The sequence below is a fragment of the Oreochromis aureus genome, linkage group 2 (genome assembly GCF_013358895.1).
Source record: "Oreochromis aureus strain Israel breed Guangdong linkage group 2, ZZ_aureus, whole genome shotgun sequence".
In the NCBI taxonomy this organism is placed as follows: Eukaryota; Metazoa; Chordata; class Actinopteri; order Cichliformes; family Cichlidae; genus Oreochromis; species Oreochromis aureus.
The window spans coordinates 12944833-12969089 of record NC_052943.1 but is presented as its reverse complement, the minus strand read 5'-3'; the positions used below and the strand labels follow the sequence as shown (position 1 = coordinate 12969089).

The 24257-nt window shown below is 40.1% G+C and overlaps 1 protein-coding gene across 2 annotated transcripts in view; it reads left to right on the top strand.

Annotated features, from left to right (window-relative positions):
* Nucleotides 1–10721, top strand: part of LOC116335261 (protein diaphanous homolog 1) — a 95480-nt gene extending 84759 nt beyond the window's left edge. For both annotated transcript variants that reach the window (XM_039618417.1, XM_039618410.1), the window contains one exon: nt 8190–10721. In XM_039618417.1, coding sequence (XP_039474351.1) covers nt 8190–8377 — 188 coding nt within the window. In that variant the 3' untranslated portion in view covers nt 8378–10721. The remainder of the gene's footprint in view (nt 1–8189) is intronic.
* Nucleotides 10722–24257: the final 13536 nt, after the last annotated feature.

Here is a 24257-nt window from a genome sequence, read left to right as displayed (position 1 = left end):
CTTCACAAAACATGCATATGTTTCCATGTTTCATGCGTTACTTGCTTTACAGATTTCAGTTTTCTTCCACAGGTATATAAGACTCATTTATTCTATCTCACTTTCCATTCTGTCTCCAATCTTCTCTCAACACAACAACAGATTTGTTTATGTTCCTTTGCCTTTGTTCCATCTGTTGCTCTGCTCACAGGCTGAGTTGTGGTAATATTCTTTCACCATGGTTATAGGGGCAAAGCCAATGCAATCAGAGGCTGGCACAACAACAAAAGAAGAGGGAGAGTGCCAAGGGTGGGTGTGGACAGTAGGATACTTTAGGGAGAAACAACTGCTGAGGGTGTGGTGGTGGTGGAGTAGGAAAATATGATAAATAATGAATGTAGGAGGGGAATGAAACCAGCCCGTAGGCAGAAAGTTTGTTGACGTGAGTGGGCAATACAAAAGTTGTGGTAGGTTATTGTAAGTATGAGGACATGGGTGCCTTTAGCAACTTCAAGTCAAGATATGTTTTGCTCTTCTAAAGGAGAAAATGCAAAAGTCCCCCCCATGCTGTTACAAATACAGTGGAGTATTGCTTTTGTTGCTCCCTTATTACCAGGGCATCCAGAAGTACAACAACAACCTGCACAGATTTTCAATTCAGGCTATGTTGTTCAGTAAGCTTAAAGTGACAGACCAGTAGTGTGCTAGCTCCTCACTCATCTGTCCCAGTGCCAGATGAAATTTCATTGACTTATTAGACACTAAAGTACTTTCTCCCACCTTTCTATGTTGTTTGCCATTCTGTGGCTTGTGTGAGGCAGCAGGAACTGTTAGTATAGTAACTTTGTAACATGATTCCTGGTGTTGGGCAACTCGTGTGTAACAATGTGAGTGGGAAAGTGTCCAGCTGCCCATTAGCTAAGAAAGAGAAAACTCTAGAGAGACCCTGTGTGTGTGTGTGTGTGTGTGTGTGTGTGTGTGTGTGTGTGTGTGTGTGTGTGTGTGTGTGTGTGTGTGTGTGTGTGTGTGTGTGTGTGTGTGTGTGTGTGTGTGTGTGTGTGTGTGTGTGTGTGTGTGTGTGTGTGTGTGTGTGTGTGTGTGTGTGTGTGTGTGTGTGTTTTTTTGGTTCACACGCACTCTTGTGTGGGTTCAGTTTTCGCACATAAGCCGGGTTGTGGAAGAGTTTGTGCAACTCGATCCCTTTCACAATAGAAGCCAGATGTGAAGCACTGGTCCCGAATGTGACTCAGACCCAGAAGGTAGACTCTGCTCTTTTCTCTTTCTACTAATCTGTTGGGTTTTTTTTGTTTTTTGTTTTTATACAACTCTTTCAATTCTTTATTTTCGACTCAGAATTGATAATCATTGAGAACTTTTGGGTTCTTTTTGGACCCCACTTCCATCTATAAAAACTACTTGACCATCAGTGTATGTTAAACCAAAACATTCTTTAATTTCCTCCAGACACTTTGTTTGTGAAAAGTAGAACAAATAAACATCCCTGGGGCTGAGCTGTTCCTTGTATAAATCCTCCTAAATTTTGTGACTGTTCCGTGTCACCACAGTACTAAATTGGACTGCCAGGGAAAAAGATCTGAAGTCAGGCAGGTCCAACCTCCCTGACTTTAAAGGAGTATCTCAAGTTTTACTTACAATGAGAATAGCTTTTTCAAATAAATACGGTTATAGATATTTGTCCCTTATTTTTTTAAGCTGTTGTTATTCTCTCTTTTTTTCCACATTTCAGTTACCTCTCAGATGTAATTTTCAGACTAAAAAGGGAAAAAAAGCAGAAAAAAAACAAATAAAGTAACAAATAGCTCAGGCTCATCACCACTAAACTGGCTGAGACAGCAGTGAAAATTAAAATGAAGGGAGAAGCAGGAGCAGAGAAGAAAGAATGGGGCCCACTTGAGGGCTCAGTCAGTCATCCATAATGCTGTTGGGCCACCTCACACTCCCAACAGGAAATACCTGAACATGTGTATGTGAAAGAAAGGGGGGGAAAGAGCTTTCCTCCCTGCACATACTTCTGTGGTAGGAGATTGTCGGAAAATATAAGTGGCTGGATGTATCACATCTCTGCTTAGTCCCTCCTCCCTGTCTCCTCTCTTACCCTGTGGTGTCATTTCTGTTTTTGTTTTGCCAAAGTTCAGGCTTTTCCATGGAGAATGTGGAGGGTGTGAAGCAGTGCTTTTTTTTTTCTTTTTTTTAAATTTTTTTTTGTGGCATTCTTATCCTTGTTAGGAGTTTTTCCTGACTGATATTCAAAGGTTTCTCCTTTCCACTATGCCCACTTTGCTTCTTAATGCCAGGAAGAGCCTTGAGTCTTTCACCTACACAGCAGGAAGTGTATCTGTATGTGTATATGTGTGTGCACACATGTTTGACTAGCCAATTGAGTCATAAGTCTTAATTTAGTAAGGCTGAAGTAGGAGGCACATCCTGACTCTGGCTCGACTGATTCATATCTGGCACCAGTGGAGCCACAGGCAGCCTTACAGAGCAGGGAAAAATATTGTATGCATGTATAACCCCTTCACAGATGTTATGTATAATGTGTTTAAAAAATGTTGCACACAGGGTAAATTGAAAAAACATAAATACAAATCAGAGTACAAGTACATTTTTTTCTGTCTCTGTTATGTAGTAACACATCACTAAGGAAACGCAGTTCTGGGAAAAGGTCATTCATAATCTTTTTAAAAATGTGACAGTGACATTATTGCTTTGTCACAGGGAGATAATGTGAGGTAGATGCATCTAAGACTGTAAAGACTCATAAAAGTGGCATCATTGAGTTTCTCAAATCCCCCATCCTCTCTTGTTTTGACATTCATTAACAAATACCAGTAGGTGGGGCACTTGGTTGCAGGTTTTGCCTCCAAGTATTTTCTTTTCCTTGCAGTTAAAGCACAAATAGTGTTATTACAGATCGGATGTTATGAAATGGGTCCAATCATTAATGTCCTTATAAGTATTTTCTCTTAGGTTATAAAATGTAGTCACAATGAAGCCCAACATTTAAACCCTAAAAAGGAGTTCCTGCTGCAACACACCCTGATTTCATAATTTTTTTTTGAATGGGAAACAGGGACTGAGGCAAAGAAAACTTGATTAGCTTAACACTGAAAAGTGATAATCAAAGCCACAATAAATAAGACAGAATACATGTATGTGTCTACTCACTTTCAGTCTAAATATGCTACTAATACTGAAGTTTTTACTGTTTGTTCAAATGTAAAGCACAGTGAATTACATTATATTCTTCTTGCCAGATGTAACCCTCATCCGCAGATAGACTTAAGATGGTGCATTGATTGCCCTTCATTAAACAAAATAAAATATGTAATGGGGCTGTAAGTCATTCAGGCTTGTTCACTGTCGTAACACAAGCCACTGTAGTCTAATGATATTTACTTTATCTATACTCATGTCTAGATTTCCATCTTTACTCTTTACTCTTGAATAAAAGTAACTGCTACCAGTCTAACATTATTGGTTCAGTTTCAGTCATTACTGTTGCAGGTACAGAAAGAATTTCGACATGGCTGTAGGGTTTCTACACTGCTAACTTACTGAAGTTATTTATCCGTTTTGCAGTTATTGGCAGGTAATAGAGAAAAAAGTTTGGGTTTTGTGAAAAGTACATGAAAGACTGTCTCATTACAACAGAGTTGGTGTTTATAGATCATATTTGAAAATGTGGCAACAACAACACATACTCTTTCCAATGCATAACAAAGATTTATACTTATATAAAAATATTTAGTTGAAATACAACAGTGCTCAAAAATGTTATTTTTTGTTTACTGTTTTTGTCTATGGAGCTATTGATTGATTGCTATTGTGGAGACCTTCCTCCCTCCTCTTCTCTTTGTTTCCTACCCTTACAGCTGCTGCAACTGTAGACCTCACAAACTCAGTTTTAAAAGATTACTAAGGGGACGTATTGAGTGTGTTGTCACGCTCATTTTTTCACAGCGTGACTGAATGGGTAGCCACGAGGCTGTGGAAGCTATAAAACTCATCACCTTTGACCTGTACCTCAGCTCACTTTGTCCATGTGGGAGTGTTGGCTGCGTAGAATGAGCAGACTGTATGGGGGATCCTCAGCTGTCTGCCCTCCGTCTGTCTATCCCCTTCTTAAACAAACACACACACACCAGATGCTCGCATGCCAACACAAAGGCACACATGGATGTTTGCATACCAATACATGCACTCAAACTGGCAAATTTGATTCCAGAAGACAGACAGACTTGCATGTAGCACTATCAGTGTTTTGGTTTGAGCTTTAGGTTGTTAGCTCAGCGTCTGTCTGTTACTTTGCAGAAACGTAGACAGCTTGGATACATCGGGCTAATTTCGTTGTGTTCAGAGCCATTTAAGTAGAGGAATGACGTGTCTGTGGACACACAAGAAACCCATCTGCTGGGTCATGACCCCTCCTAGAGCAACCAATCACAGTAGCAACTAGCTGACAAAGCACCAATCACAACAGAGAGACAGGCATAAAGGGCTTAGCAACAATAGAGGCACACGCCAGCTCTACAGACGGTCCACTCCTACAAAAACAGAAAAATACCCCTTCACAGATGTTCACAAACACACACGCAGTCATTGTAGTGAGACAATTTAGAACAATAGGAGGGTGCTCATCAATATCAATGTCAAGCCATAACTAGAAAACTGGTGAGGTCACATGCTTGATTAATACCCACTGAGGCAATAAAGGTCGACCACACCAGTATGCACCAGTTGACAGTGACCTAAAAATCAAGCTTGTGCATCAATACTTAACCCACAGCCACTAGTGGTGCCAGATGACGTCACTTTTCCCACAGTACTTTATTGCAGAGCAGCGCTGTGTTACATAGTGCAACCTGAGGAGGGCGATACAAGTCCCTGCTAAGTTTGAGAAACTGATGGAGGTCTAGTCTGCATCTGCAAACACACCATCATCCTACATGTGGCACCATGTTGTATTGTGACTGTGGTTTTTCTGAAGATTCTGTACAGTCAACAAAGGGTGTGAAGATGGCTGCTTCCTTGTAATACCGCCATATGGATTTCATACTCTTTATAGTCGGGTAGTTAAATCTGTGATGAGAGATAAGGGTGATATTTTTACCTTACCAAAAGAGCTAAGCTAGTTCTTGTTACAGTCTCCTCTCCATCTGTCCTACACTTGCCCGTCTGCAAATCCTCTCATCACTTTCCTTCCTGTTTCTCTATTTTCCCCTCATAAAGGCAGCAGTATGCACTGTACAACAAAGCATTCTTATGTTAATCGGGTAGTCATTATTAAGACTCCTGCGGTGTAATTTGTTACAGATGATCTTTCACTATGCTTTTTGTGCCACTGACCAACCTCCTGTGTCCAAACACACAAATTCAATCTTACACCCATCAGTAAATAAACCCCAAAACAGTCTTTGTGCAAGTCCTGATATCTCATTTCCTGTTGTAACAACCAGCCCTCATAACAGTTGCATGGATCATTTAGTCAATATCAGATCTAGTATGTTTATGCAACACACATGCTGAAAACTTCCTGTTCGTTTATAATGGCATTTGGTGAAGGACTGTTGCATTTCTGAAAAGTATGAAGGCTTGTGAGAGATTTTAACTCTTTGATATGCTTCAGTATCAAAAAAATGCTGCATGTTTTCTCTCACGCTTGAAACAGCTCCTTCCAGAGATCTATGAGATATCGAACAGCTGTTTTCACAGTATTAATCTTGACACGTGAAATCAGTTGTTTGCTTTTTATTTGTTGATCTGATTGGTCATGGAGAATTGAATATCTCTTTGTGTAGTTTGGATCTGAAAGCTTTAAACAGTAAGATCTTTTCACTTACATCTTGACACAGATTTGCATATTTATCTGTTTTTACTTTATACATCTTTATAACTTTATGTGGCAGAAATCTTTGCATGTTATGCCATGTTGGACCATTTCGTGAACAAAAACATCCATCATGGAAATTTGGTTGAGAAAAAAACTATATATAATTGTGTTGATTTTCTTTTGGCTCTGGGTAAAACCAGAGTGGCATCAGAAGTTCTTCTAAGCAGTGTTCAGTGGGAAGAAAGGGATGCCCACTAAACTCATTAGGTTTGGGTTATAATTGAAAACATTTCAATATATCATGTAGATTTCCAGCCTTTATTACTTGTGTTTATGTTATATTTAAAAATACTTTGATGTTCTTTTTAAAACTTCAGTCTGTTCATGTATTCACTCCTTACACATATTAGTTCACACATGTTAACTATGTTTAAATGTAGTTAGCTTCAGAGTTTCTTCTCCATATTTCAATCAGTAGGTTTCTGTCTACATTCACATTTTCTCATCCTGCTTCCAATATAACAACGTTCTCATCCTGTCTCGTATCGCCTCTTCTCTCCTCCTCTTCTCTGTCTTCTCTCTCAGGAGGGAAGTGGAGGAGGATGAGAGAAGCAAGGAGCTAGGTCTGACAGCCTTTGAAGAGCTTTTCTCTGTAGGCTAGAATTTTTAGGACAAGCTCAGCATAGGGGACACACACACACACACACACACACACACACACACACACACACACACACACACACACACACACACACACACACACACACACACACACACACACACACACACACACACACACACGCTTGGTTTCTGGATCATTTGCATAATTTCTAATTAGTAAGTTTATAAGTGAGGAACAAAAATAGAGACGGAGGAAGTATGAAAGTACACTGAGGAGGAGATAAAGTGCACCCGGTGTTTATGACAGGGGAGAAATCTCATAGGAAAGGGTGTAAGGTGATAATTTGACACACTAGCTGTCTGTGTGCTGCTCAGACCAGCTGAGACTCACAAAGAAGACAAGTCAAGCCTAAATCTACAAATACTCCTTCTCCTCTTTCTCCCCAGACTCAATTGTGTCTTTGTCACAACTAGTTCTGGAGACCTGCTTGGTAACTCTGTGTGTGTGTGTGTGTGTGTGTGTGTGTGTGTGTGTGTGTGTGTGTGTGTGTGTGTGTGTGTGTGTGTGTGTGTGTGTGTGTGTGTGTGTGTGTGTGTGTGTGTGTGTGTGTGTGTGTGTGTGTGTGTGTGTGTGTGTGTGTGTGTGTGTGTGTGTGTGTTTTTGTGGTGCTTTTTGTTCTTCTCGTGTGAGAACCATGCAACAAGTCTCGATATGTTGTATGTGCTGCCATGATTAATTTGCATGTGTGTGCCTGTTGGTGTGCTGGATTAATCTGCGTTTTTTTTTTTGTCTCGTCAACATTACATTCACGTGTGGATTTATGGATGTTTTTTGAGGATTGGAGTTTCTGAATAAACATCAAGCATAAAATAACAGCAAACACAATCTCCCACTGACCTATATAATTCAAAATGGCTGCTGCTGCACAGCTGTCCTCCCACACTTGAGAGTGAGGAGTGCTAAAGGATAGAGTGAGGGAATGAGAGATAAAGCCAGGCTGCTGCTGGTGCCTGTGTGGGAGGAAAGGGAAAAAACGGTAAGCAGGTAGAAGAATAAAAACGCAAGCATCCTCAGGGCACAATCTGTCACGCTTGTTCTGTTTCTCTGTCTGTCCCTGTGTATCTAAGCTCTTCTCTTTGCTTCCAGTATTCCTCATGTATATAAATAATTTATGCATAACTTCCTATTTGTGTCACTTCAAGTCATCCCCTTGCAGCTTTTCCTCATCTGACTCAGTTCCTTCTTCTCAGTCTCATTTTCATTCATCCCTGCTCTTTAATCTTCCCACAGTATGAATCATCCCGCTTTTCATGGTGTCTTACCCCTTTTTACTCTCCCTTCCTCACATTTACACACACATTCTCCATTTCTGCATTTCATCATCCTGCTTTTCCTTCCTCCATACATTTCTACACTTCTTTCTCCAGTTTTTTCACTGCTTAAGACCATGTTGTGAGTAATCTGACATTAGAAGTGAGTTGCTCCAAATATGACGCTAATCCACATACATACACAGCCACACTACTCGTGTGTGTGTGTGTGCGTGTGTGCGTGCGTGCGTGCGTTATTATAGGTACATACTTGTGATTGCATTTGCAGAATGGTTGCTGATTTCATCATGGTATTTATCTGATATGTCACCTCATGGCATGCGCTGATATTCCTTATGGGTTTGGTATGATTAAAATGATGTCTGACTTTGTTGTGTTGTCTTTGTTTCTTTGTTCTTGTCAGCCAACCACCGACGAGCTGGAAATGCGGTGACCAACATTCTGGCCAAAGAGCTGATGCAGGAAGATAAGCCTTCATCGAGTAAACCTTCTGCAAAAAAGTTAAAGTCAGATGATAAAGTGGAGCCAAAACTAGAAGGAGCAGAGTCATTAGAGGACTTGCTTGAGGCTGCGGCTTCTCGGTCTAGTTAGGTACCCAGGTAGAAGTTTGTTTTTGTTTTCTTTATGTTTAGTTTTGATTTTTTTTTTTTTTTTTTTTTTTTTTTAAACACATACAGCCAGTCTATCTAAAGTCAGATTTATCTTTCTTAGGCATTCCAGGGGCCAATAATCATCTGCTATTAGTTTACTGAATAAAGATCTGCTTTCTTTTCCACAAATGTCTTAAAAGGACCGTCTTTTAGAATAGCATTGTCTTTTGAGACGACAGAGAGATGCAGAACTTAAGGGCGCTGCTCTCACCTCAGTTTCAACCTCCGCATGGTCATCACCAGCCTTGAGAACTCTGACACTGTCATAAAGATTGAATTGCTTTTTCCATCACATGCACATAAGGTGTTCATGTTTATTTTTTTTCTGTTTATTTCTACATCACTCGGTTCACCTGTCACTCAAAGGGCATCTTTAGCCATTCCAAAGACTTACTCAGGAGGATCCACTTTGTTTCTTTTATCTTTTTTCCCCTTCCTTTTTTGGTTATTCCCAGATTTAGACTGAGAATGTGTGGATTTTGGCACATCCTGCATCATCTTGTCAGGATGTTCCAGCCAAGACCACTTTGCGCTGTTTCTGTTTTTTGTTGATGTTTTCTGTTTTTAAAGAGATGAAACAATTTTCTTTGTAATTATTTGATATTCCATATGTTACTGCTTGTAATCATTTTACTGTATTATTCAAAGTGCCAACTGATAGAAATCCAGTCTTATCATTTCACTTCTGGGTTTAATCCGGTCACAGTTTGCACTGGTCCTGTCTGACACCTCATCAACAGCAGTTATCACCTGGGTTTATATTTCAGCATGTTCTTTAGCGAGAAAGGGCATAGCGCACGGGTGTCCATGTGATTAAAGGGAGAGATTAATTATATAAACTTGTCTGTTACCATATGTGCCCATATCATTTATATGAAACATGAACATGATTATTCACACAAAATCTAAAGGCGAGATAATCGAGAGCAAAATTGTTCTTCCACAGAGTCCAACCAAAACAAATATTGCTTTTTCAGAGGGTGTTTCCATACACACCCAGCCTGAGCAGTTTACATGCCTGTGTGTTTGTATATGAAAAAGTCTGTGTGAAGTCGCTGCCTATATTTAGTCAGCTTCCTACATGTGTGTGTTTGTGCTTGTAGGTTTGTGTGTACTGCCATCCATAATTACTGTACGGTACCGACCATGCTGTCATAAATGCTAGGTTTCATGAGCAGCGTTTTGGTCTTTCTGCTGAAGATAAAGCGCACTGGAAAACTGCCCAAAAACTGCTGAGAAGTAAGTGTGTGTGTGTGTGTGTGTGTGTGTGTGTGTGTGTGTGTGTGTGTGTGTGTGTGTGTGTGTGTGTGTGTGTGTGTGTGTGTGTGTGTGTGTGTGTGTGTGTGTGTGTGTGTGTGTGTGTGTGTGTGTGTGTGTGTGTGTGTTTCTCCCTCCCACTGAACTGCAGCAGTAGTTTTTGAATGTCTGGCCCCGTTTCTATTTGTATTCAGCCATCAGCATACATGTTGCCATGATGTTGTGGTGTACTATTTGACAGGAATCTGGTGAGACGATGTAAGCTGCTCCATGCAATATTTATTACTATGCAAGCACATTATTGTAGCACGCTCCCCAGACTTGATACCTAGCCAGTCTCAGGATGTACAAACCGCTGGCACACCTCGCACGCTCTTGAATAAACCTGCTGGTTCAAGGTCAGTGCTTCATGGCAGTGATGACTGAGAAAAATCCTTTTTGCTCCAAAACTTCAGCATTTCATGACATCACTAGCATTGTTAATTCCATCTTCCTATAAGAAAGTGCTGTCTTTGGACTAAATGGTAATTAAACACAATAAAAAGAAATAAGATGAAGCACTGGAGCACCTCCACTGATGGTGCTTCATTTTTAATCAAGTAACACTGAGAATAACAAATAGTTTGTTGCGCCTCATCTCAAGCACAAATATGTCGTAGTTGTATTTAAGTGGTCGACACGGTTGCCGTTTTATGTCTGCAATATTCTGCCCATGACTTCAAGTGCATACCTGTAGGTTGATTGTGTGTAATGCACCCTGAAAAACGAATGTTTTTGAAGTGAGGAGCAAGGGAAAACTAGGAGGTAAACGATGTCACTGGAATATTTTTGCAAATTTGAGTTCTTCCTTTTCTCAACAACTTTTTTTTTTCTTTTTTTTAAGATGTTGTTTTCTATATGAATTTTAAACGATTGATTATTTTAATGTAATTTTTTTTTCCAGAGATTTCTGTATGGATATATAACAATGCACCCAGTTGTCCTGTTTGTTACGCTGAACTATTATTAAAAATGTCTTAAGTAATTTATCGGTGTGTCTTTTTTTTTTCTTCATTATGTCACTCTTTTATGTAACAGTCTGTTGGTGTAATTTCCAGCTTGGTTCTATTCCTGTATGTTTGCCAAAGTAAACTCTCTTCGGTGCACTTTGGCCGATGCTACTTTATCTCCTCCGCTGCTCCCCTCTCCTCCTGATGTAAACACACACATTGTGCAGTAAAGCATCAGACAGGCACTGCACTCTGATACTGCAATTTTATTGCCAAAAAGCAGCAAAAGAATGAATAAACAGTGGAGTTAGTTATTTTTACAGATACGTCCCAGGATTTTCCATGGCTTCAGGGTTTCCACAGAAACTTTCCAACAGTATACTGCTAAAATTGCCAGTACACAGCAAGATCTGTGTGTCTTAAAGATGCAGAGGACAGTTGATGTCATGTTTTGTTTTTGTTTTTTTGGAGGGGGGGTCCCTTTTTGCACCCTGTTTTTATTTGTGTTTTAAACCAGCACCATGCTGTCAGTAATAGAAGTGACGCCGCAGGAACAGAGTATTTTTTTTTTCTGTTCATTCACATGTTAAAGTTTTATTCCACCACAATGCAGCTTAAATTGAATCATTTAGTCCTAATAAAACTCCAACCAGAGAGAGATCTGTCAAGTTTACTTCTTCTTCTTCCCGTCCCTCTATCAGTTTTTATATTATTATTAAACTGGGGGATTTTTTTTTATTAAATATAATGACAGAATAAACATCTCCAACTATTTCTGTTAATCCAAACATAACCTCCTCCATACCACACTTACACAGGGGTTTGCCTATAAACAGGAACCCAAATGGGAGAGAACTGTTTTGCCATTGATAGTGTCGTGTCATTAGATGTTCCATGGCCTCAGCAAGACAAGGACATGTGAAGACCTCTAAGCAGACTTTCATGTACGACATCAGTTGAGTTTCCCTCTAAGATGGCGACTCTAAAGCCTTGGGAGGAAGAACACCAGCTTGTATCTCAATCTCATTTTCTGTTGGACACCAGTACTGACTTACGGAGGTAAACTATAAGTTATGACTTCTACTGATCTTCCCCTATGAGTGGCCTGGTGTGGGGGAATGCCTTAAAAATTCATCTGTATCATACAAGCTATTCAGATGTAGGCCTGCTAAAACAGCTGAAGTAGTTTCCCGTTTGTTCTGTAACACGACTGATTGATTCCCCTTTTCTTTCTGTCCATTTCTCCTTCATATTTCACTGACAGGATATCCTCGTTGGTTACAGCCTGTTCAGGACGAATCCTGAGCATCTGCGTTTTATTTAAAACAAAGAAAAAGGCATCAATCTTATACTATAGTCTTGGGGTTTAAATCCATCTGAAAAGTGAGTTCTGTTTTATCGCTTTGTTTGTGTACAAGTCAACCTTCCAAAAAAGATGATGAACTTTATTAGTCCATAAATCTTCTAGTAAAAAGCTGAATGGAACCTTAGTTAGTCTGTAGTATACCTCAATGTGGAGACTGGAGGAGTTTAGTTCCAAACTCTGAGGGCTTATCGTTAAATACCTGGGACCACTGTACTAATATTGTGTAGATCTTCATTTTAATGCTACCAGATGTGAAAAATAACATTCATCATCTGGACAAAATTAGCTTGCTTTTCACTTTAATTGGAGCATCTGCTGAATGCTGTGTCACAGAGACTTTGAGAATATAATGAGTTCTGTTTTTGGAATTAATTTCACATTGAAATACCTGGAGAATTCAACTCTCCTGTGCTCTGTGAATGAGAGTCTCAGCAGTTTAACAAACCAGAGCTGACACTGCCATCCTGTAGTCTCATTAACTGGCTCTGATAATGTAACCAGAAGGCCTCAACTTCCGTTCATCAGTGATAGCAGCGTTATTGATTATGTAATTATGTCATCCTCATTTCTCCCTTATGTGGTAGATTTTGAAATTGATATTTTTGGATATATTGTCATCTGATAAGCGTTGTCCTATCTGTGTTGAGCTTACAAATGAAGTACCAGTAAGGAAAAAATAAATTTAAAGAATAATGAGGGCCAGACCAGACAAAAGATTTTCTTGATAGTCTAGATCAGAGTTTAATTAGCAGTACATTAAATTAATTGGATGCAATTGAGGATATGATTGTTAATCGAGAAAAAATGGATTCACTAGTAACAAACCTTGACGATGTATATAAAATTGCAGAGGTTTGATTTGGTATGTTGAAAAATGCTAGTGTAACTATTATGAAGAGAAGACGAAGTAAGAATTGGTTTAACATTGAGTGTAAGAAGGAAAGAAGGAATTGCGTTAAGGCAACGACTTAGGGAAGTGTTAGAAACCTAATAAGTTCCAGACCCTGCTTTAAGACCATTATTAGAAAGTGTAAACGTAAGTATAGTAAAGAAATTAATATGCAGCTGACTACACTCAAAATTAAGGATACTAAAGGGTATTGGAGGATAATAAATAGGAACCGTTTTACTACAGATACCTGTGATGGAATAACCGTAGAGGGGTTCTGTGAACATATTAAACATCTAAATGAGTGTGATATTAATTTGTCTGATTTTATAGACAATATATGTTCACCTAATGAGTTTATTAATTACTTTTTCTCTAAAGAAGAGGTCAAAGTTCAGATAAAACATTTAAAGTATAATAAGGCAGGTGGTTGTGATTTGATTTTCAATTAATATATAAATACTAGTCCTGAAGACTTGATTTTATTGGTCACCAAATTGTTTAACTTGGTGTTGAGGACAGGCATTATACCAACAACTTAGACAATGGAAATAATTAAACCTTTGTATATGAATAAAGGTTTTAGGACCTGTACAGAAAGTTACAGAAGGATTAAGCTACTTAGTTGTTTTGGAAATCTGTTTACCTAAGTAATGAGTGTTTGACTACTTATCAAAATGTGCAGTGGACTTACTGGGAGGTCATTAAGGTGGTTTTAGGGTGGGTTACTCAACAATTGGTCATATATTTGTTTTACATATTGTAATTGATTTATGTGGCATCTATAAGAACCGACTATATTGCACTTTTATTGATTACAACAAAGCATGTGATTTGGTTGAAAGAAGCCTATTATGCCAAAAGTTAATTTGCATCAGATATAAATGGGAGAATTTATACAGTTTTGTATAATTTATACCAAAATGCTAAGTCATGCGTGATATTATAATGGGCTATCATTTCTGGCTGTGAAATTTATTATGGAAATAGGTGATGAGGATGTTGAGGTCTGTCTAAGACTTTTTGTCCGTCTGTATGCAGATGACACTGTAGTATTGTCAGAATCAGAAACACAGCTTCAGAAGACTTAAGATGCAGTAGAAAAATATTGTGTTGACTGGTAATAAAGTTAAAAAAGTTCCTTGACTTTAAATGTGAAAATTCTGTATTACATGAATTGGATGATTATGTTTATCTTGGTGTCAATTACAATAATCACTTGAAACAGGCTTTTAAAAAAACAAGTGGGGCAGGCTTGGAAAGCTCACTGTAGTTTGTTAACTAAAACTGGAGATCTGGGATTATCTGTTGAAATTTACTGGCGGTTGTTTGATGAGTTGGTCTTAGCTGTATTGTTGTATGGGTCAGAGTGTGGGCCCATGAAGACATTTCATTTATTGAAACTTTCCATGTTAAATTTTTAAAGAAGTTGTTGTTGTTTAATTGAATTCATTTGAACATTTTAAGTTGCAAAGATAACTGATGGAGAAGTTACTTAATGCTAAGGTACTGTTATACTGCGTAAACTTGCAAAATTATGTGAATTTTGCAAGTTTTTGGACATGGGTGATTTGTTGACAGATATTTATTTATATTTCCTTTTGATAATGATGATGTGTATTGAATAACCCTCTTTGTTTGTTTGTTATATAATATAATGTTGTATGGTTTAATGAGATGAAAGGAAGTCTCATATCTAATTTAGGATTATTCTTTGTGCACGCACACATATGTAGACCAGAGATCAGTAACAATTCTGACTCAAGACAACAGAAGAAAATGAATTGAAAAAACCTGTGCATCCATTCTTTGTTTCCGCATGTGTGTGTGTGTGTGTGTGTGTGTGTGTGTGTGTGTGTGTGTGTGTGTGTGTGTGTGTGTGTGTGTTGGTCACACTTCCTGTCTCTTTGAACACAGAGTTAGGCTCAGCTATTCTAACACATCTGATCCTAATCAAATCGGACCAGGCCTGTAGCTCTGTTTTTCAGCAGTATTTATCTTCATGTGTTTATAACGTTTTGGTAGTTTGTCTGTGGGGATAACTGCACTGTGAATGTTTAATCTTAACTTTAAAACAGACTTCTTTCAATGAGTTCATAAGTTCATACATCCCCACCACCACCACCACCACCTTTAAGCTCTTTACTATTTGTGGTTTATGCAATTTCTTTCATTTGCTCCCCTTTTCTCCACTGTACATTTCCCTGCATACAAGCATGAACCTACTTTAAATTCTGTCCTCATATGAACTGAACCTTTTCTCTTGATGTCCATTTTTAAAAAAAAATGAAAGCATTCAAGTCTTTTGGAATAAGATGATGGGGATAATAAGGCTTTTAAAAGCAATGAGGGGGAAAAGCTCTGTACAAACAGATGCTTTATGTAGCAAGTAGGACACAGCAGCATACCGTTTGGAAGACATGGAGAGTGCATGGGGGAGTTGGACAAGGAATAAGATGAAGAATGTATAGAAGACCATATGAAAGAAGTTGGGGAAACTGAAATAAACAGTGATTAGGAGTCGAACAAAAGCAAAAGGTGGCCCGATTAAAAAGCTGCGTAAAATGACAGCATTGTGGGAGCGTCTAAGAATAGACAACCTGGCTGTGTGTTAGTGTGTGTTGTGGACTTTGGCCCCACTGTGTGCGCATGTTTGTTGACTCTAGTCTGACATATTTGCATCCTAGATAAGAGTGGATGTAGACTTTAACTGCCATCTTCTGTGGGTGTGTCTGAATGTGTGTTATGCTCTGTTGCACTCATGCTTGTGACTGTGTTTATGCATCGCACATAGTTGCATAAACATGCTACCATATTCTGTTCATTTTTAGCCATGAGGATCTGGAAGAACGTCAGCAGTGACGTAGGTTTGGCTGTAGCTTAAAGTTTCACTGCAATAGGGCAGAACATTTGTGACGCTACAGCAGCAAGTCTGCATAGTTTGGTAACTGTTTCATATTTGTCTGTTACAGGTCCACCTGTTCTGGCTGATTAGGCCCCTTTATTTTTTGTTTTAATTGTGAAACTATGTTATCTTCTGTTATTAGATCATAACTTAATCAATAAAGCTTCAATTTTTCTCCAGTGTGAGTCATGATCAGTTTTCACAAACAAGGTGCAGCAGGATAAAAGCTCAAATATACACTCACAGGGCACTTCTTTAGGCACACCTTGCAAGTATCAGATTGGACCCTCTTTTTTGCCTTCAGAACTGTGTTAATTCTACATGGTACAGATCCAAAAAGTTGTTGTAAACTAGCATCACACAGTTGCTGCACATTTGTTAGCTCCACAACCACGATGTTGCTTTGCTGCTGGAAGCAGTCATCACTAGACTGATCCACCGTGGTAACAAGGGGATGGACATTGTCAGCAGCAATACTCAGGTGGTGTTTAAATGTGTTCAGTTGATATTAAGGGACCCAAAGTGTGCCAAGAAAATATCACCCACGTCATCACACCACCACCACCAGTCTGAACTGTTTATAAAAGGCAGTTTGGAGCCATGCTTTCATGTTGTTTACACTAAATTCCGACCCTACCATCCAAATGTCACAGCAGAAGTTGTGGCTCAAACTAGCAAACATTTTTCAAATCTTAGCTGACAGGAGAGACGCCCAGTGTAGTTATTTGCTTCAAGGTTAAAGGTATTCTGCATTTACAGATGCTTTTCTGCATACCTTGGTTGTAAGAAGTGGTCATTTTAGTTACTGTAGGCTTCCCATCAGCTCAAGGCAGGCTGTGCACTTGCTTCTGACCTCTGGCATCAACAAGACATTTTCACCCACAAAGCTGCTGCTCAATTATTTCTGCTGAACATTTTTACATAACTGAAATCAAATCAACAATTAAAACTGCTGCTACTGGACACCTATGTGTTTATAAGCTGGCTGTTGTGTTATTTTTCCATTACGAAAACAACATATTCATTTACCTCACTTTAAGTGAAAATATTTGTATTATTTATTAGGTTAAGAACGTATTTTTAAAGAGTTAACTTATTCTAGTTAAGGCCAGTGTATTGATATAAGCTTATTTGTGATTTGATCTGTAGTGATGTCTAATTGTTATGAGATTCAAGTCCCCCTGATTCCCAGACTCCCTCAGGCTCTTGTTGTGACATTTTGGGGAGTCGGGGGAGATTTGCGTGTGTGTGTGTGTGCCTGTCTGTCTATGCCCTTATATGCGTGAAGAGGTTATGCTGGAGAAAAGAGGTCTGAACAAAGAAAGGGGGCAGTATAATTGGCTTCAGCACTGCCAGACGACACAATGACACAGCCATTGATAGTGGAATGGTTTCCCGGGAGCAGTGGACCAATTGAGGAGCGGGAGGCTGTTTTTCACAGCCTCTGATTGGCTGGACGACAGAGACTGTCGGTCTCCAGGTAGCAAAGTGAACCTCTGAGCGTATCTGCCACCCCTCTGCCTCCTGTAGGAGGAGGGAGGGAGGGAGTGTTACATAGAAGAGTAGATGTGACCTCGGCTGTGGAGAAAACAAAACAATTAATTTACATTCAGAGAGCATATTAGCTTTTATTTTCTGTATCGTCTCCCCCATTGCTTCCTCATTCCTTCTCTTCTCCTGACCTAGAAGTTTCTGCCTGTGTGTGTGTGTGTTTGCATATCTCTGACTGCTACTAACATCACCATGCCAGGACTCTGAAATAAGTGTTTCATTTGTCTTTAACTTGGCTGTACACTCCACAGCTCCCTCTTTCTGTCTCCAGTTCTGAGAATTGTTATTTAGACTGGCCATTTCTCAATTTTCCTGCTGCTTCAGGAGAGAAATGCACACTACTGTGGCATTTAAACTCCACAGAAACAGTTTGAGTGACTGGTGAAACGCAAAAAAACAAAAAGGGCTTCTCTGGTGCTTTTGAATGATGGCATGTGAATGCGTGAGGTTATAGTACATATTTGAATATGGAGTAAAAAGTGCCTATTTGCATTATTTTGCATTTGCCTACAACCCAGTGCATAAATACACATCTGCGCATTTAGCTGCTGTCTGCTTCATTCGGCCTCCCTGCTTCGGCTATCATGTCTTAATGATATCCCCTTGATCAAATTTCTCGGCTACTTGTATAACACTCTCCATGTGACACATAATTAGCAGACAATTAACATGGGCAAAGGAGTGTCAACCGATTGGCTGTGCCATCACACCGCTGAGTGACATCGCCATCATCACACCTCCTGTAGTCACCCTGAAGCAAATGAAATCTGTGTCAAAATTGGAGTCCATTTTTTTTCTGTTGTGTCTGTTGTTTCTCTTTCCTTCAATGTCCATGCCTTTCAAACAATGTGAATATTGAGTTGCCCCCACCCATTTAGCTTTCCACATCCCATCCTTCGTTTCTCTCTGTCCATCTCTCTGTCTATCCTCTGAGGATATACCTGCCAAGTGATTTTGCTCGGGTTTTTTTTCATGTTCATCTGAAAGTGAAGTATGCTTTGTGCGAAAACAATGTGATGTTTCTGCTAGAAGAACTGTCAGCAAGTCCTCCATATCAGCATGACTGTGTTTGACTTTGGCGTTTGTGTGTGCCGCTCTGTTTCAGAGCTTAAGACATTGTCCAAATGGAGACAACCTAAGCATTAAATCCCATTATGAAGCAGATGGGGCTTCTGTAAAGAATGCTTTGTCTGAAACTGGCTTCTTTGTTGTTGTTTAGAGAAAAGTTTTGATATGTGCTCATATTTTAGGCCTCTGTCACACAGGCCTAGAGACCATTTGGGAACCACTGGTAGTGAGAGGAAAGATGTGTATGCCTCGACTGTGAGTGATTGCTGGAGCCACATTCACGCAGGCCTAGACACTGATCAGTGACCCTCTGACAACCACTGGATGCTGGTGTGCCTGCAAACATTAGCAAACTATCTACGAAGTGGTAGAGAATATTCTCTACCGCGCCCACTTTTCCCAGTTTCAACAGCTCGGAGAGTAAAATGGTGAGTATTTTCAGAGTAGTTGGCATCACAAGAAGGGTTTTGGTGTAGAACCCTCACCAACTGGTTGGAAAATACACATTTTCCTCAAAACTGGTGGTGTCCAGATGGTTACTAAGCAGTCCCTAGCCTGAGGCGTTACCCAGAGAGAAGAACTGTTCTTATTATCAGCTTTGACCTTCTTATCGTTCTTCACTTTTCTTGCTTACCATCCATTGCGTCTTTCCTCTCATTATCTTTAGTAATAGCACAGAAGCAAACTGTTTCTGCTACTGCCATGATAACTAGCAGTAACATCACATGCAATCCACAATTTTCATTTCATTTTGTGCTCGAAATCCAACGCATGGTTCATCCCACCAGATCATAATGTCTTTGTGGATGTCTTTCCACCCCAGATTTAAGGGGGACACACACAGAGAGAGAGAGAGAGAGGGTAGTCTGCTTTGCAGGCAGTGTGAAAAGGTGATGCAAACAGAATATTAATAAGCACCAGAGGTTATACAGCCACATGCACTGGCCATAGTGTTCACTCTACTGCCTCATTTTTTTTAATTTTTCCCTCTCACATGCACATAGGCAGTGGGTATACTTTCACAAATTCCTTTTATATATTTAGTAAAAACTACTGATGGTAGGGACATTTGTTTTATTGCTGAAACTCCTTCAGCAGCACTGTTAACACCTGCTTCAAAATTATGGGGGTCAGGCAGAGATTTGTGTTCTCTCTGGGAAAATTAGGTGATAAAGAAGGCAAGAAACATTATTAATCATTGAGGCCATGTTCTTGTGTTCAGGAAGTTGCTCTCAGCTTGCTGTTACCGTGTGCCCCAGTGTAGAACAAACAGGTACTTAAACAGGTACTAAAATCCTTGATTTCCTTGACTGGGTTCATTTAAATTAATTTTTCTATGATTGTTTATTTGTAGACACTTCTGATAGTTATTCTATTTATTTTGTTGTTTATTTTTTTCCCTTGACCTCATTGTTTGTTGATTTTTTTTTTCCAACAGTGTTTGTCATTAGTTTTTAATGTAGTCATGTATATTAATAGCACCACCAAATAGAAGATATGCAATGTTGAAATACTGGAGGTGTTCTGTGGATTCTCCTGGATGTTTATGGTGGGTGAGTAGTATTTATTCTGTAGGAGATGCTACTCATGATCTGTAAATCCTAGTCTTTTTTGGTTTTTGTTGGTGTAATTCTTTGGTTGGGTATTGATAACTATCCCAGACCTTCGCATGAGAAGTCGGTTGCAGTAAAAGATGACTGAAGTTGAAAGAATATTCGTGTCCACATGGAACCCCTCAGACTGTCTTGACCAGTAATAACTTTTTTATTCTGTGTGCACACATGCATGCTCACCACTCCCTCCTGCCCCCTATATGTCCATACACATTGGTGTGATGTAGGTAAGCTGTCAGTCAGCTGACCTACATTAGCTGAGCCTGCAGCCCTCTGATTTCCTCTGGGGGCAGTAAGTCTGTGGGTGTGGTACATAAGTGTGTTTGTTGCTCATGCATCTCTTTTATGTTTATATTTGTGTGCCCATGTGTGTGTCCTACAGCTCAGGGGATGACAATCCTACATCTGCAGTGACATTTACAGGTTAAACAGTCTCACACTCGCATTACTGTTCCTAGTCCAGATGATACTGATCTTTATTTACAGATAAATCTCTGGAGTGATGCTTTATATTGTATTTGAAGTTGACTGTATTTTTTGATGTTGATGGTAAAATAATTGTATGTGCTTTTATTTATAAGGTCAAACCAGATCAGACACACAAGTTATTCTTTTACTTTAGTGGTGAAAGGAGCACATTATAGACCAAATAGGTTATTGCAATAAAAGAAAAATCAGCTGTTGAAGAAGATTCATTAGGACAGATGTTTCCAGTCAGCACCTCAGCACCTTTCTTTCTTAATATGTAACAAACTGCTGAGGATGAAGACACAGAAAATCCCACCTCCATGCAAAGCACCTATTAGATACAATGACATCACTTCTTTGAGTGGTTACCGTGGTTACTTTAACCTCCTGCTGGCAAAAATCAGTACCCATACCCGATTTTCCTTAAGCCTTCTTGCGTGCCTTATATGCCATCCTGACCTCTCACTGCTATACCTCAATGTTTTCCCTTTCTTTTGCTTGTTTCAACATCCCCATATATACACTATTTCTCTTTTCTATATCCTTTGCCATGTATTTCCAACAGCTCCCCTTTCTTAAAACATGGGTTTTAAGAAGGTTTATTTTTTCTTTGCGCCTACAAGGGATTGTTCTCATTTTAAAGTGAGAGCTGGAGTAGCATAACAAGAGTAAAGGGAGGGACAAAGAAAACAAAGACAAAAGCAACCATGGCAAACAATGACCCACATAGAGGGAGAGAACACAGATGTGGACAAATGGCTGCAGCTGGAAAGGAATGATATCTTAAACAGAGGGCAGTGAACACTGCGGATGATGCTCAGTCAGGCATAGGATAAAGACCAGAGCAGGGGTGATGAGAAGGAAAGATCAGGCCTGTAAACAGCTAAGCTGAGATTGGTGGACAGTTACAGTGCAGATGATATGAGGCACAGCTTTACTAATAATGAAGAGGATAGGGTGGATCAAGTGCTCCATTCAGCAACTACTCCAAATGTGTTCTGTAGAACAGAAAGGTCCAGACAAGCTTGATTTTGAAGCATAGGGGGCAGTGTGCTGCATTACCTTTCATTTTGCAGACAGGCGGGTAGGCAGGCAGGGTGGGGGGTAAAGGAGAAGTATTGGAAGCCTTTATGGAGCTGTATTATAGTAAGCTGCTTACAGTCTGTGTGCTGTTCTGCATCTTTATGGGTGGGAGTGCAGGGAAAGGACAAAGAGGGAACACATGAAGTGAAGGAGAACATAAAGATTTATCTTGGTCATCAGCAGACAGATGTTTGTTTTTGTCATCCAATCCACACCGGCCAGACCTTTTCTTTTTCTTTCTGGCTTCCACCTTTTAAAAATCTGCTGCTTCCATCCCTCACATCCTAGCAAGCTACTCCCTGTAATGCCCCCCCGCTTTGCTGCATGTTTTCAGAGAGGTAATCATCCCCGCCGCCATCCCGCGCTACCACCCAACTGACTTCAGAGAGGAGGGGGATGCGGAGGGGAGGGGGAAGAGGGGAATGGATGTTGGAGGTTGCCATGGAAACTGGGAGTCTTTCGCACTCCGACATCATCTGTTGTTGCATGGCGCGGAACGGGCGCATGAATATTTGAGCTTTATGGACACCGACAGACGAGTGACACAAACTGAACTCTGTGGACTTCCACTACCCACTCAAATGGAAAGAGAGGAGTGGAGGGAAGCAGTGGATGGATGAATAGATGGATGGACGTCAGGCGGAGTCACAAAGGCAGACTGACAGACCTCCATTTTTATCTAGGGCAGAGAGTCTGGTTATCTGGGTTTAGCAATAAAGAAAGAAGAAAATGGATCTAGTGACAATAATAGAGATAAAAATAATGGTGAAACATTGAAAGAATTTGACCAAATAAATTAGGTTTGTGTGTTGCCAAAAATGTGGAGAATATGATCAGGGGAGAGAACAAAGAGACTGGGGAAGGGAGGGAGAGGGATGGTAGTGACGTATCATGAGAGCAGTAAATTAGGGCACTGGAACTTGCCCCCCCTTCTCTGTCTTCTTCCTCTTCATTTCCCAGAACATCCTGCAGTATTTTCTAATTAATCCTCTCAGAGGTTTGTTTTCTGCCTGCTGTTGATGCACACACGCCTCCATGCAAACAAGCTAGTCACAACTCCTGCAAATTTCCAAATGAGGCAGTGAACCATTTTGGGAAGTTTAATTGTGCACAGTCTGACTGCACTGCATCAGAAAGCAAAGACAAGAGAACAAATATTTTCACTGGCTTTTAGCTCTTATCTCCCTTTATGAGGTTCTCCTGGCACCTTTAATATATCTTTATAACAGATAATGCACTTTTCTTCTGTAGGAATGTGCTTGGCTTTTATTCTACATTTTTATCTGGTACAGTGATCACTTAGAACCTCTGGTATGTCTTGTATTCGAGTTGATTTCCCATGTTTCCAGAGTAAATTCAGAGGTTCCTCCTCTGCTGATGGGTTTAACACCTGTCCCAGAGGTTGTGGCATGCAGCAGAATGTCCCACCAACACTGGTGACATTTAGATGACTGTCAGAATGTGAGATATGGCTCTTAAAACATTCCCATGATCCCAGTTGATGATTTCAAGTGTTGATGCCCAGTTTGCTTTTCCCTGGGGTTTCACAAATATGCTACATTCTCATATTTTCTGTGTGTGTGTGTGTGTGTTGTAGGCTCTCTGTCTAAAGCCTGTGGCTGCATTTCTACTCATTCTGGAGATGCTTGTGGGATTTCCAGAAGGGAAAGCATTCACCCTGATAGCCGGTGCTTGATATTAGTGGGTGAATTTGACACATGGTTTGTGTCCCAGTTAGTTTTAGACAGAAACCATCTGGTTTCACACCTTGTTATTACCAACAGCAATTCAAGAACTGAGCAAGTTAGTTTTTTTTTGGTTTTTGTGCAAGCTATGTCAGCACATGTAATAAATTTGTTGATGTGTATGCTCCCTGAAGACCGTGAGATTCTCTCTTAATTGGACGTATTTTCTAAACAATACTGCATGACTCTACTGGAAAGGGGATCAGTTACAGGGGCAGTTTAGGGGACACAGCGGTGCAGTGGGGAGAGAGGGGAAAAGTAGAGACTTGCTTGATGATGCACGCTTATTAGCCCGAAATATCCATGCAGCAGCTGCACTATTTCCGCGGCAACACCTGTCGCCATGGTGCTGAGTTGTCGACATGCCTCTGTGTCAATGTCTGCATGTCTGGAGGAGCTGCGCATTCACAGCGTGTCCGACCTTTCAGACCCCCCTCTCTCCCAAACACACACTTAACCTCCTCAGTTAATGTTCTGGTATGTCTAAAGTCTAATACATGCTACACAACATCCTTCACATGCAGCTGTGTCAAATGCACACACAGACATACACACACTCCCGCGAAAACAACAAAGAGTAAACTAGCGTTCTTTGTTGAATCCTTGAACATTTTATTTTCTGGTTTCCTCTCTGTTCCAGCCTTCATCATGGAAATCTGGAATTTTCGGTTACCATGACAACCGCAGCTGGTGGAGGCAATGGATTAGATCCTCTGCACTGTGCTGGGGGTGTGGTAGCTGCATAGGGAGCGGGGTAGAGGACTGCTCATGGGGTGTATGGTTGTTAAAAGGGATTGGGGTTATGCTAGAGTGTTGTGTGTGTGTTTTTAGTGTGTGTGTGGGTATTAGAGTGTGTAAAAAACAAGGTGGGGGGAGAGGATGCCCTT